General features: G+C 44.8%; 1 protein-coding gene across 1 annotated transcript in view; it reads right to left on the minus strand.

Moving 5' to 3' along the window:
- Window positions 1–8,549: 8,549 nt before the first annotated feature.
- The window catches only part of VOPP1 (VOPP1 WW domain binding protein), an 86,276-nt gene continuing 80,514 nt past the window's right edge, over window positions 8,550–14,311 (minus strand). Inside the window, exon 5 of the mRNA XM_077810975.1 lies at window positions 8,550–13,168. Coding sequence (XP_077667101.1) covers window positions 12,987–13,168 — 182 coding nt within the window. The 3' untranslated portion in view covers window positions 8,550–12,986. The remainder of the gene's footprint in view (window positions 13,169–14,311) is intronic.

The following is a 14,311-nucleotide window of genomic DNA, read 5'->3' on the forward strand; positions in this document are numbered from 1 at the left end:
CTTCACGTTGTTTCAAAGTTAAAACGATGCTGCTCAATTAGGGAACAGGCTCGTTTAAAGTTGTGCAATGCTCCCGAAAAACGTCATTTGGCTGCCTGCTCTGTCCACTGCTTGTAAGATTTTGTGGAAGAGCAGCGACTTTACCAGGGAGCACTGCACAAGTTCCTCTTCTCCGCCTCTTCCCCCGCTGCCAAACAGCTGTTTGGTGGTGCTGGGGGAGAGGGAGGAAGGAGCCGCGATGTGGCATGCTCCGGAGAGGAGGTGGAGTAGGGGTGGGAAGAGGTGGGCCTGGAGTGGAGCAGGGACAGGAAGATGCGGGCCTGGAGCATCCCCCAGCAAAGTCGGCGCCCGTTCTTCTCTGGGTAAGCTGCCACTGCCGCTGCAAAGGCGCTTCCTAGCGTCCTTGCCTGCAGCGGGCTGTGCCTGTGAGGGGTAAGCCAGGAGCACTTCCCAACCACAGTACAGTACAGTACTGTACAGTATATAATGCCTTTTGTCTGCCCCCCCCAAAGATGTCCTTATGGGAAAATTGGATTCGTTGAACATTGTTTAGCTTAAAGTTGCATTTTTCAGGAACATAACTACAACGTTAAGTGAGGAGTTACTGTATAACAAAATAGTCACTGGATAGTTTAAAAAATACACCTTAGAGCTGTTTAATAACAGCTGATTGCCAAACCTCCAATTCACTAGTCAAAAAACGAACAAGAGAGCAGCCAGCCTGTGGCTTGGTTGGCCCGATGCTGCTGAGTGAAGTCAACAGCATGTTTTGCGGCCTTGGCTTCTTGCACACTAGCTAAACTGGCAACATGCTGGGTAAAGTAGGAAACACACTACTGAATGCTGGGCTTGCCTCTTCTGCCCCCCAAGTCGTTTATCATGGACCCTTGTCATCGTTCATGCGAGCTCCAGGGAATGCAGTGGGCCAATAGGAAGGAGCATATGGTGCGTAGGGGTGCTTTTTTTTTTCAAACAGCAAATTCTAGACTTGTGTTTCCAGAAACCACGTGGAGCTAAAACTTTAAAATGTCTTTACATTATTTAGTTTGTTTTGTCCACATTTAATGATCCATTTGTTGCAAAGGAACAGCAGTGATGTTAAAATCCGAGAAGGTCATTGTGTAGACAGGGCGGGAGGAAGGGCTAGTTGTTTTGTTCGTCGGTGGTAGTAAAAGCCCATTAGTCTGGTGTTTAACTTGTAAAAACCTCTCTCCTGCACGCACACGCTGTTCAGTCTATGGGAGTGGTTTACTATCCATACCAGCTAATCAGTTAGCTGAACTGCTCCAGGGGGTTGTAACCCTATTGAATGGAATAGGAACTCCCCAAGAGTGATAAGGCTGTGACTGACTTTCATAACCTGCCCCATAATGACATGGGAGATCTCAGCATTGCTGAGTCTGTTTAGAGTCCTAAGCAGTATAAACCTTTATCGACTGTAAATCATCCCAGAGCACTTTTGCCTTAACCTACTTTCCATATCTCCTTGTTCTGTATGTCAAATCTATAGATTCTTCAGGGAAAGATTAATTGTAAAAATCACGTTGTTGTTTTTTTAACAAAACTCTCTAATCCGAAATGCCGTTCACCGTAGCCTGATTTGAGGCTAGGGTATAAAATCATGCTTATGTGGGTGGAACAATAACTGCCATAGCCAAAGAACTGTTCTCAAGGGCCCTGATGATACTTAGTTCCTTTATAAAATGCTTTGAGGCTTACTGATGAAAAGCGCTAGCTATGTAAGAGCCAGGTATTATTGTATTCCATATACTACCTTCAGGCGGTGTGAAAAACTCTTGTTGGAATCAATAAGAGGTGCATGCTTGGATCAAGGGCAGCGTATGTTCCCTGCCAGTATACAAATACTCCAACGTAAGCCTCACAAAATAAGAACGGCCATACTGAATCAGACCAAAGGTCCATCTCGTCCAGTATCCTGTCTTCCGACAGAGGACAATGCCAGGTGCCCAAGAGGGAATGAACAGAACAGGTAATCATCAAGTGATCCATTTCCTGTGGCCCACTCCCAGCCTTTGGCAAACAGAGGCTAGGGACACCATCCCTGTCCATCCTGGCTAATAGCCAGTGATGGATCTATCCTCCATGAACTTATCTAGTTCTTTTTTGAACCCTGTTATAGTCTTGGCCTTCACAACATCCTCTGCCAAGGAGTTCCACAAGTTGACTGTGTGCTGTGTGAAGATCCACAGGTTGACTATGCATGGTCTTTTTTCCCACTGTAGCTGAAGCCCTGACTAGAAATAACTACTAAGCCTACTGATAGTTTTTCAGTGTATTATGTGGAGTTTCAGCTGCACAAATTCCATTGTTTATAACTGGAATCACAAAGTTAAATCCATATATAGTGTTTTGAAAATGGACCCATTTGGGCTCGTCTACACTTGAAATGCTACAGCAGGAGGGGTTCTCCTGTCAGTGTAAGAAATCAACCTCCCCGAGAGGCAGGAGGCAGGGCAGCACTGTCTACACCAGCAGGTAGAGCAGTATAGCTATGTCTTTTGGGGTGTGGATTTTTCACATCTTTGAGAGCAGTTGCTATGCCAGTGTAAGTTTGCAGTGAAGACCAGCCCTTAGTTTATAGACTGTTTGTTTGCAAGGACGAGATTAGCAAACAATTTTTAAAGCTCTTTTGCCAGGCCCAACCCCAGCAGTCCATGCTCTGTAAAGGAGGTTCTAGTTAAAACAGCACCACAAGGTTTTTTTTGTGTTTCATATTTTTTTATTTGCTTTCTGAACAATATATAGTTCCACCTCCAAAGTTTTTCGACACTAGCATAACAAGCAGTGGGGCTTGAAAATTCACCTGTCCCTGCACTGTTTGTTCCTCAAGTGATAATGAAATGGTAGAGTTGGTGAGCCTGCTACTGGGGGAATTCCAAAGAGAACAGGCATGGCTGTCACTGTCTTTTCCCTGTCATGGACTTAAATAGGAATTTTAATTAGAAGAATAAGTAAGTAATGTTAGATCTACTTCTTAACAGGACAAATGGAGCCCTGATAAAAGATGACTGAAGTCAGTGGAGTTACACCACGGTTAAATTTGGCCATGCCTGTTCTAGACTTTGGGGTAGAGCGGATGGGAGAGTGAAAAGGCAAGTGTGTGTAAGATCAGTATCATCCTGCCAGGTAAGAAGATGATGTCTTCAAGGGCTCAGTGTACTGTGCACGAGATATATAATTAAAAATATGAGGGGGAGGTGTAACATATGTCCCTGTAGGTGGTAAACGGACTATACAAAGCAATTGAGCACAGGGTTCTTTTCCTTTGACCTTGGCAAGAAAATCCTGCCTTCCCTTCCTAAAGCAGGAGCCAGATGAACACCTGTTCTGATTCTCCTTTCACTCGCACTGATGTGAATTAGCAATAATTCAATTGAAATCAATCCTAAAAGTTGGAGATCATAGTTCAGAGGAGGGAAGTGAGGGAAGGGTGAGCTCAGGCAAGTCTCATTGGTAGTCATAGGGGCATTCCTGCCAGCTGGCACTCACAATCCCATTAGCAGCAGGGCCCTGAAAGGGCTTTCCTCTTCTCCTCCTTGGCCAAGGTATGTTAACTGTGCATTCAAGCGCGAAGATGCTGGTCAGCACAAGCAGAAAACAAAGCAAAACATTATAAAGCTCCCATCTCTGATGAACTTGACTACCCTCTCCATAGCTTTCCTAATTAACATGCAAGGAGCTTTGAGAACTTCGGATAGAAGGTGTGACAGAAGCACCATTTTTATTTTCACTTAGCGCTGGAAGAGTGCTTAGCTCTTGCACCCATTTCCCCCTCCTTCCAACTTTGTGTGTGTGCGGGGGGGGGTGTTCGTATGTGTGTGCACACACACACATTCTTGCTGACCTCCTAAATTGCAGTCTACCTGTGAGAGGGAAAGGGGAAGGTTATTGCAACAAGGACTAAAACTATTTCTCCTATTATGGTGCCCTGAAGATGATGGGCTTAGTGTGCAAGCAGCATATGGAATGAGCTCGCACAATGTGCTCCAGAGCTTATTCACCTCTTCTGCTGCATAAGGCCTGGCCATAGTGTTTGGGGACATTAAGATAAGGAGTGTACTTCACCGGGATGGTTAGTGGCCCTGCTCCAGGTTATGAAAGTGTGGTGTGGACCAAAGAGCAACAGAAGGGCGGGGGGGAAGCGCGGGGTGGTAGAGAGCCACAGGGCCCAGTTGGGAATGTGAAGGGGTGAGGACAAAGAGGGAGTAGGAATCCAACACAGGCCCAAGAAAGTTTGTCCCAGATGTATTTATTACAGCATAAGCTTTCATGAGCTACAAATAAATTGGTTAGTCTCCTAAGGTGCCACAAGTCTTCCTTTTCTTTCTTTAATCACACTATACATCTGGGACAAACTTTCTTGGGCCTGTGTTGGATTCCTACTCCCTCTTTGTCCTCACCCCTTCACATCCTTTTCTTTTTGTGAATACAGACTAACAGGGCTGTTACTCTGAAAAGTGTGATTAAAGAACTTTCTCTTCTCTAGTTGTCGAGACGACATACCAGTCCAGTTTGGCAAACAGTGCCTGTAGGCTACAGCAGAATAGCACACTTACATATCACTTTACACTCAGCCACACACGTAGAACTTTACCTACTGTCTCTGATCACAGTGGGGAATGTTAGGGTTACACAAGTTTATTTCCTTGGTGCTAGAATCAAGGTCATTCATACTGGTGAACTGCAGTTAGGTCACCCCTTCCCCTCCCAGCCCCCCCCTGCAATTCAACTACCAAACTCTGAGACCCAAAGAGAAGAAACGAGGCCAAGGCATCAGATGTTCCCACTTGTAATGAGAAGTCAGGACCATTAACGATGAACATGCCTTATGGTGATTGCTTTTGTGCTTCAGTGAGCCCAAAGCTTCTTTCCTTCCAGTCATAGAATGTGGGAAAGTAGGAGATGGCGGGGCTAAGGGGTTGAAATGGATTTTCTGTCCAAAACAGGAGCAAGAGTTTTTATGCAGTTCAAAGCTTACAGTGCCTTTGACAAGCTGTTCCCTACTGGTTTTCTGACGATTCCTACATATGTCATTTGCCTCCTGGGTTTGCAGCTAGAACATGAAGGCCTAGCGTGGCTCAGTCAAAGGTCACAGGTCTAAAAAAAAATGACTGGGTGAAGCCTTTAAAGCCAGAGGGGGCTATTTCCACCTCAGTGGGGTGACCCTGGGGATTTGTAGTCTGAGTAGCACTTGCCTTGAGCCCAACTATGAAGACATTTTAATCTTCTAAATAAGCATGTTTTACAAAGAGCAGAGAGGCTGGACAGAGATGCCCAATGTGTCCTTTGGCTAAAAAAACCCCTGACAGTGCTTCCACCAGTGGCTAGCAGGGGAGAGGGAAGAGCTACAACGCCGTTGCTCCTGTCATCATTTCCCCCCCCCTTTCATTTGCACACATATGCTTTTATATCTATCTATATAAAATACACACACACCCCCTCTCCATCACCTGAACTGTAGCCAAATGTGGTCAATACCGCTGAGCTGCCATTCTTAAAGATGCCTTTGTGCCTGACTATGAGATCTGGTAAGGCTGTCACATTAAAAAAAAAGGGGTGGGTGGGTGGGCTGTGCATGACCAACAAAAAGGGGGTGGCTCGGTTCCCCACCTCTACAGGCTTTAGCTTGTCAAAAACGGCTCTGTCACACCCATTGTTACCCACCTCGAATAACCCCCTGCACCCCCCCCCCAAGTTCTAATTTCCCTCACAACCTCTTGTCAAATTCTGCCGCTCCCCAAGTTGGCCTCACACCCAAACTTCAGATTCCCATCGCTGCCTTCCCAAAGCCCTCTCCTTCCTGGCACTGACTCCCCCAGCTGAATGCTTCAAATCCAGGACTAGAGGAGAGGAACCAGAGAGCCAAGGCTTTCTCATGAGGCAGGTACCACACGTTGGCTGTGTGCTCACCCACTCCCATAACCCAGTTTGGGCTTGTCAGCCCCAGTCCTGCCATTCTTGCTGTGGTGAAGGAATCTGCCTTGCGCCCTCAGAATGTGATAAGCTCTTGGGACTGAGCCACTATTGCTTCACTTGGCGCATTAGCTGAGCTGGATTGTGGGGTAACAGGGCACTGCACAGCTGGTGGGCCGCTCAGCTTGGGTAGACCTACAGGTGGTAGGACTGCGCACCTACTGCCTAAAAATAGCAGTATGGCTGTGATAGCACAGGCTATATGCCGGACTACAGACCCGTCTGCCTCTCTTGGGTGGCTCGCCCTGGCTGCTAGCCATGCATTCATGCTCACACTGCTATATTTACATGCTAGCTCAACTATGTCAAGCTGGGCAGCACTCACCTTGCACCTAGACCTACCCAACTTTTGGGGGCGGTGTGGGGGGTAGTGTTGCCCAGTCATATGCCTAGGTGCCTGGCCCTACTCTGGCCCCAGGCTCACCCCACCCAGACCCCACCTCCACGACCTGGGCAACAGCACGCGGTGCAGGATGGACACAGCGGGTCACAGCCCGCTGGGCAGATGGACACCAAGAGAGGGTTGGGCAGGCCAGGCAGCTCACGAGCCCTGTCAGGGTTCCCCAGCCTGTGTGCCCATTGAGCTTTGTCATCTGGTAAGGGTTGGTGCCCCCCCTACCCCAGGGTCCCAGCTCCAACTGGGCCCCAGTCCTGCCCTGAACCCCAGCTTCAGGCTCTGCTCCCCAGTTCTGTTGCTTCACCCATGTCCTGCGCTTCCCTTGGTCTGCCCCCGCCAACTCCAGCCCATAGCATCTGCCCCCACTCACGTGATGAGCTAGCACAGTCTGTCGTTGCCCACCCAAATTGCCACTCCTAGCTGGGGAGCACATCTCCGAGCTCTGATGTAGCTGCACCATTGGTTGGGTGGCTGAAGGCAGAGGCCTTGCTTTGTAGAAAAATGCAAGTTTGACAAATGTGTTTAGGCGGGGTAGCTGACTGGGAAGGAGTGCCGTAGGTTTGCCTCATTTCTATCACTTTTGTTTTCCTTAGGGAAGGCTAGATCCCTCTTCTTTTCAATCTAAAATTTAATGTTCAGCCTGCTATTTCTAGTTATTCCCTGATCAAGTCCACTTTGTCATTGCTGTTTACACTCTTCAGCTGTTTGTTAGACTATAAGCACATGTATGGTCCGTCCCCCCCCGTGCCAAGCTACACATGTAAGGGACGCATTTTTCAAAGGTACTGACGCTCCTAAAGATGCAAACAATCTGCTAATCCAGTTAGGTGCTTAATTCCCATTGATTTCAATGACCACATTAAGCAGTTTTTGTAAATCCCACTGCAGGTTACAGTCACACTGGGGTTTCGGTGCTGCCTTGCCCAACCCATAAGTATTCTATGGCTCCTCCATTTCTCATTGTGGGCATGAACCAAGATACCTAAGTCCAGACACCGGGCCCACACCTCATGCCTGAGCAGTGCTATGCCCAAATGGCCCTTGTGCATCTAGCCCTAAGTGTCGACTCATAACGTTTCTTTTCCTGTGATGCAGGAGGAGCTGCTGCTCCCACCATCAAAGCACAGCCCCGCTCCTGCTCATTTTTCAGTTAGAGGCCTAAAACCAGAGCATATTGGTTTTATTATTGGTCAGCAGTAAGCTTTGGCTTTCACACTTGCATTGAACTGTGGTCATTTCAGTGAATCACAGGAGCCAGACATGGAAAAGATCTTCCAGGCAAATGTAGGTTTATTTCTCGGCCAGCACTGGCCCGTGCTTTCAAGGTTCTGTGCATAGATGGAGTATTCACCTCTTCACCTAGGAAACTAGTCTACAGCTGCTCCCTATCAGGGAGCATTCCCTATTCAGCATTACCTCATTATTTACCTTAATTTCATCCCTGCGGTCCTTATTATACCTCCTTGGAGCAACCTTCGTCACTTCTTTACATCCTTTCACAAAGCTGTAGGGCCTGACGGGCCGGATGTCTTTCACTGCAGTGGAATTACAGAAGCACAGAATTCATGTAGCAGAGCAGCTACTCAGGCCCTTTGGCTTTTATCATGTAACTCCCTGGAGGCCCTGATTCTTCACTACTTCTCACTGTCAATTATGTTGATGCAAAATGGAAGTAAAACGCTCTCTCCCTTTAATGTGGGATAAGCAACTGCAGAATGTCCAAGGCAAAGGAGAACGAGGCTCACAGCCCTTTATTTCTATTTAACCAATATGCAGAGTCTTAAGCAGAGGGGGAGAGGTTGGAAATAGGATCACAAAGCTCCCGAAGTATCTGGGCCTCTATGGCGTATCTCGGCATCTATGTTCTTGTTTTGTACAGAACTGAGCACGGGTTCAGTTCTCCATTAGTAATAAATAAATCCTTTAAATGCATCCCTCCCTCTCGCTACCTAATCACTTTTATTGCCCTTTTCTGTGCTCTGTTGCTTTAACAGAATGCAACTTAAATTGAACTTTCTATTGGACCCATTCTAAGCTAACAGCAGAAGCCGCATGCAGTAAAAGGGCTAATTTCCCCCCCGCCTCCATTCCCAAATCACCGTGGGCAAAAGAAGCAATAGACGCACCCAGATCAGTTTTATTTGGAATATATATGAAACATGACCCTATCAAAAGTTATAGGGTTTCTTTTTTCTCCCCTTTTTTCTTTTTTTAAAAATGAAAATAAAGGGAAACAAAATAAAAACCTAGAAACCAAAAGAAGAGAAATATCAGAGGAAAAGCATGCACGCAATCTGTAAACAAGTCCTAGATTTACCTACAGTGCTGCTGTGTTTTCAATTAAGTACCAAACAACTTCACTAGAACAGGAGTTTGACTTCATTGTAAGAGGTGGTTATAATCCCCTAACATTAATAAAGGAAACAATTGGATCACAGAAAAACTTCACCAGAAGTTGAATTTCAATACACAGCATAAGAGTCCACTGGAAAAGGGTTCTACCCAATGTTATCGGAAAAACATCAGTTCTCTTAGACACATTTAATAATCTAAAAGGGTTTAACGACACCTATCTGCTCACATCATAGGGCCTAGTCCATTAAAGGAAAAAGAATCCCTGGATTCAGTTAAAAAAAAATACAGTGTATACAGAGCCATATTATGTGATTGGCGGCAGCATTACAGTTAGTGTGCACACTAGTTTAGAAAATACATACAATTGAGCACTGCAAGTAATTGGGCCTTTTGACCATGTAATACATATATCTGAAATATTCATAGGGCCTGCATCGCAAACCCACGAGTAGCTGCTGTATCCTTACCACGAGCCCCGGCCAGGAAGAATATTTTAACAGTAATATCCTCAGAACACCATACTGTTGCTGCAATACTTTTGAAATGTATTTTTTTCTTCAGTGTTTCTCAATGTTGGTATCAGTGCAAGGGTAATTGGGTGGAAGCCTCTGGCCTGTGTTATACAATTCCAACTAGCTTATCTAATGAGTCCTTCAGGCTTTAGATCTATTAAGCCCATGAGTAAGACTGCAATAGGAGAGTTCACTAAGGGCAAGAGTCTTCTCTCAGGTCTGCACTGCAGGTTTCCTCTCCAATATTCCGTGTAGGCACATAAGTCTCTGTGGAAAAACCATATGGGCAACAAGGAGATCTCAACAGTGGGTGATTAGGTCTCAATCCTGCAAACATTTATGTGCAATATTAATTTTCAGCCCCAAGTACTCACACTGAAGCCTCCTTGCTTAAAGTTAAGCATGTAAGTGTTTGCAGGATCTGGCACCTTGGACACCATAGTGATCGGTGCTAGCAAGAGATGTGCAATGATAACGAGATTACAGTAAATTTAGATTCAGATAGGTTAGCTTAGTCAAGATCAGTTGGGTAGAGCAGAGAGGAATTTTGCCTTTCTTGTTTATATCATCACCCCAATATGACACACTAAGACAATCAAAAATATCACACAGAAGGTTTGGTTTGTTATTTAAAGCCAACTCCCTTTTAAATTTGCGAAAAAGAACAACTGAAAATATCAGAATTTGATTCGCTGATTTTTAATCTGCAAAGTAGACTTTAGGGATAAGCAAGAGATCAGGTCAAACTTCATGTTGGAATATAGCACTAAACACAGCACTACAGAAAGGAATGAGCTTTGCCATGTATTGTGAAATCTTACAGTCTCAGTAAGTACGAGTATCTCTTTTTATCCTAAAAAGATAAAGGGATTTGAATGTCACATTCACCACTTCTAAAACACATGTTGAACGTGAGCCAATATGGTCGGATATGATCTGATTTAACTTCCTATGGACTTTACTATAAGTGCAAGTACAAACACAAGGCTTGGTTCTAATCTCAAACCAGACGAACAGAACTGACTTTTCTGGAGTTCCTCTTGGTTTACACCAGTGTAAGCAGGCTTAGAAACATAGCCAGGCTCTTTGGGTTTGCCTATTTGATCATTTAATTCATAGCAAACTGGGGGTGTGAATCTACCCCGCACTGATCCACATTAACAACTCCTTAATGACCTTTGACCTATGCCCGTTTCAAAGCCGGCAGATCAAAGTGTTCTATGGAACTGTTACTGTGCATCAGCAGTGTCCATGCAGACACTTATGACGCAGCAGGCTAATGCCGCTTGCCACAAACTAAATGTTTGTGTACACAAGCCCTTTTAAAGACTGTATTTAGAAAATGCAAAAACAGTCCAGCCTAACAGGTTAGCATTTTTAACCTGTCATCTTTATCCCTTCATTTATTTCTTCTTGAAATCAAGACTAATAGTTATATGCTGAGATGAAACCCAGTGCGAAGGGTAACAGAAATGCTACCACTGGCAGGAATCTTCTGCTTATATTTTATTTGCTAAACAAGTTTAATCCTTTCCTTTGGGCAAAATCTTGATCCAGTTTAAATCAATGGCAAATCTCCCCTTGACTCCAGTGGAACTGAGATTTGGCCCCTTATGACTTCCTGCAAATCATCCACTGGAGTCTATGAAATGTGTTTCTGTGACTAAGAATTCTAGCTCCAATCCCAGACTGGTAAATTACACACAATGGGCTTTGGTGAATGTAACACAATTCAAATGGATGCAATTTCAGTGTATTTATAGCAGGCCAATTCCTTCCAGTTTGTCAGGGTTGTACTGGAATGGGCCCAGAAAGTATTTTCTTCCAGATGTCACACAAGTGTTTATTCTCAACAGAAATTGCGGCTGAGTTAGGACTGCTGGATTTGATCCTTCGAAGGGTAGTTCCACTCGGAAAAGGGACTAAAAAGAGGACGGGGGGGTTCCCGGGTTTATCGGTGCTCGGTATTTTCTGTACTTCAGGTGTGCAGTTTCCAAGCAAAAAGACGTTGTTCTCTGATTGTTAGCCCTGCAAACTCTGAGAACCAAATTCTCACAAATTATCCCCAGTGATAAAGGCTCTGTAGGCTAAATAAGGCCCTCAACTACTTCTGTGCAATGCAGATGTCTTGGGAGTATGTGCTCAGTTACACATGGGCACCCTCAGGCATCCAATGGGATGGGCCCCTGTAACTAACTGGAAGTTAAATAAACATTTCTATAGGTCTTGTGCCAGAAGCTCATAGTTGAGGTGGTTCTTCAGTTCTAACAGCAATAAAAAGCACCATACTTTAATTGGAAACAATCAAAATAAGTGGGAAAATATCTGCAAAAACAACCATTCATAAACACCTCAGGAGAAAAGGTTTTGTTTGTTTGAAGATATTGGGTAGTGGCCACTGCCACTCAAACAACCTCTGAGGAGTATGAGGCAAATACAAATGGGGACATTTTCAGCATGATGAATAGGGACTTGTCTGCAAGTGGTAGTTGCCTGGCCAAAGTGTCCGTGCATTAGGCTCAGAAGCAACCCTTAAACATATGTCCCAGTAAGCTACTGCGCTTAAACCATTGTTAAGAGAAGATTTTCAAATCTCTTGATTGGAGAAGACAGCACCCTTTCATGCTCTCTCTGTGGCTATAAGACACTAACCAAAACCAGCAAGCTAATGTGCTGTATGGAACAAGGACCCAGTCATCACCCAGTGAAGTCGATGACAAAACTCCCAGGGACTTCAAAGGGAGCAAGATTGCGACCCAAGGCCCAGATGGAAGTTCAGTGCCTAAATACCTTGAGGATCTGGGCCTAAGTTCCCATTTTTTCCATTTTAACTTTAGGCCAGAAAACTCTTGTGTATTGAAATATTTCTAAGTAGTTTCTCTACAAGTGTAGATATGTAGCTGGGAGCTGATAACATTTTCCCTGCCACACACAGGTCTGTGTAACATTTAGATCATCAACTATATTTTACAATCTCATCCTTGGCAACAACAACAAAAAAAACCCTCTCCAGAAAGTGTCAAAAGGAGAAGAGGAGCCAGGCTTAAGGTGGCAAGTTCAGAGTCCAGGTGCAGGTGGAGACATTGCAGACCTGCTCATTCATGATTTCTTGGACCCACATCTTTTATAGAAGTGAAGCTCTCAAGTAGGACTCGTTCCAAACAGAACCCACTGCCATGACTTGACTTCCTCGCTCACTCAATGGCTTCCATAACATCCTGTCCCTTTTCTGTGTCTCAGAACAGAGCTTTCCTAGAAAACCACAGACCATGAGGTTGGTGGTCACACTTCTCATAAATATCTAACCCTGACTCTTTCCTCCAACTCACTCCTTCTCTCCTTTCTACTCTAGTAGAATACCACATTCATCTACCGGGTTTTAGGAGAGTGTGCATCACTTTGTGGTTGCATAAAGCTGCTACCGTATTTTGCCACAATGCATTAATATACACCTTTGAAACAATAAATAAAGGGAAAACGTACTGGATTTAAATATAGGTTTCCATTAAAAGCATTTAAAAGACCTTGCTTTAGTTTTGAATACATCAAAATGAAAATTCACCCCCTACTACAAAAAAAATCATCCCTTGCAAGTAATGTTAATGGGGAGTGTGTGTAGGGAGAGTTAGAGAACTAGCAAGTGTTCGGATGGGCAGAGGCCCTCTACTCCAGTCACTTTGCAATGGCACCTGCTTCTCACAGAGTCAGGTAACAGAGCTGCCGAGTTGTTACGTGGAGGATTTCACCACCTGCTCATATGGGGGTGGGGGTGCGTTGCAGTAAGAGGGTGGAGGTGGGTACACTGGATTCCCTGGTGGGGAGTTGGGCTGGACATGGAAAGCCATAGCCATGGGGTTCATCACAGGTCCTCCTGGATCCGTGTAGTATGGCATCCCTGGTTGCTGTGATCCTAAAAGAAATGGAGCAAAAATACATTAATTTACAAGGCAACAGTAAATTTACAAAAGACAGGCTAGTATGATGCTGCTCCAATGCTGGGGAAAGCACAGATATGCTCTTCTCTAAAGGCAAATGATATATAGTAGGTTTTAACTGAAGTATGTGACACATGGCCAAGACAATGCACAAAAGTTGTTTCCATCTGACGGCTGCCCAGTCACGTGAGGTTGGTGGTCTCAGTCCAGTGGGCAGCAGTTGACACCATAACAAATCACCCTCACACTTACTAGCATCCTGGCTGGGAGTCTCAGAAGACAACTGAAGGATTGAATGGACCCAGAGACGGAACTACCTTTCACCCCCTAAAGGTGCTTTCTCCAGATCACACGCACTGGGGATGCTTGCCCAGTCACTGCTTCTTCTGTGGATAGAAGTGTTCACTTTCCAGGGCTGTTGAACCTGCACCAAATTTAGGAGCACTAAATTCACTTTGTAGAGAAAATACACCATAGGATCTCAGCCTACACTCAGAGCCTTTAATGCATGTACTCTATATTCAGTTGCCTGCGGATACTGTTTGAATACAGTAAGGACATATCCCCAAGGATAAATCCCCAAGATCCCCAAGAAAAATGAGATGGAAACCCTAGAACATGTATTAATGTACTTAGCTGTGTCAGCAAGAAACAACATTCCGATCAGCAAACATTAAGGGCCCAATTAATACCAACATGCTTGCTAATAAGGCTGTTCTGTGATTCTTCACTAACCTAATTGCAACATCTTTGACATGAGCAATTAGCGTAGGCCAGAGAGAACAGAACAAACATGGTTGCTCTAGGCCCAAGAAAACTTTGATTCCATTGACATGCTGTCAGTTCATTTAGGCACAAAACTTCAACTAGCTCAAAGGGAAAAAAACGTAAACACACAACCAAAGTAATATCAAAGAACATATTAATAAATCATTACACCTAATGACAAAGGAGAGTAAGTCACTAAAAGCAGCATTTTGAATATGATGAAAAAGAAGCATTAGTCAAACACCAAGCTACTGCCTGGAAAGTATGATGATTAGTATTATATTACAGTAGTGTCTAGAGGCCCCAGCTGAGATCAGGAGCCCACTGTGTCAGGTGCTATACAAAGACTT

Source organism: Eretmochelys imbricata, chromosome 2 (genome assembly GCF_965152235.1).
Source record: "Eretmochelys imbricata isolate rEreImb1 chromosome 2, rEreImb1.hap1, whole genome shotgun sequence".
In the NCBI taxonomy this organism is placed as follows: domain Eukaryota; kingdom Metazoa; phylum Chordata; order Testudines; family Cheloniidae; genus Eretmochelys; species Eretmochelys imbricata.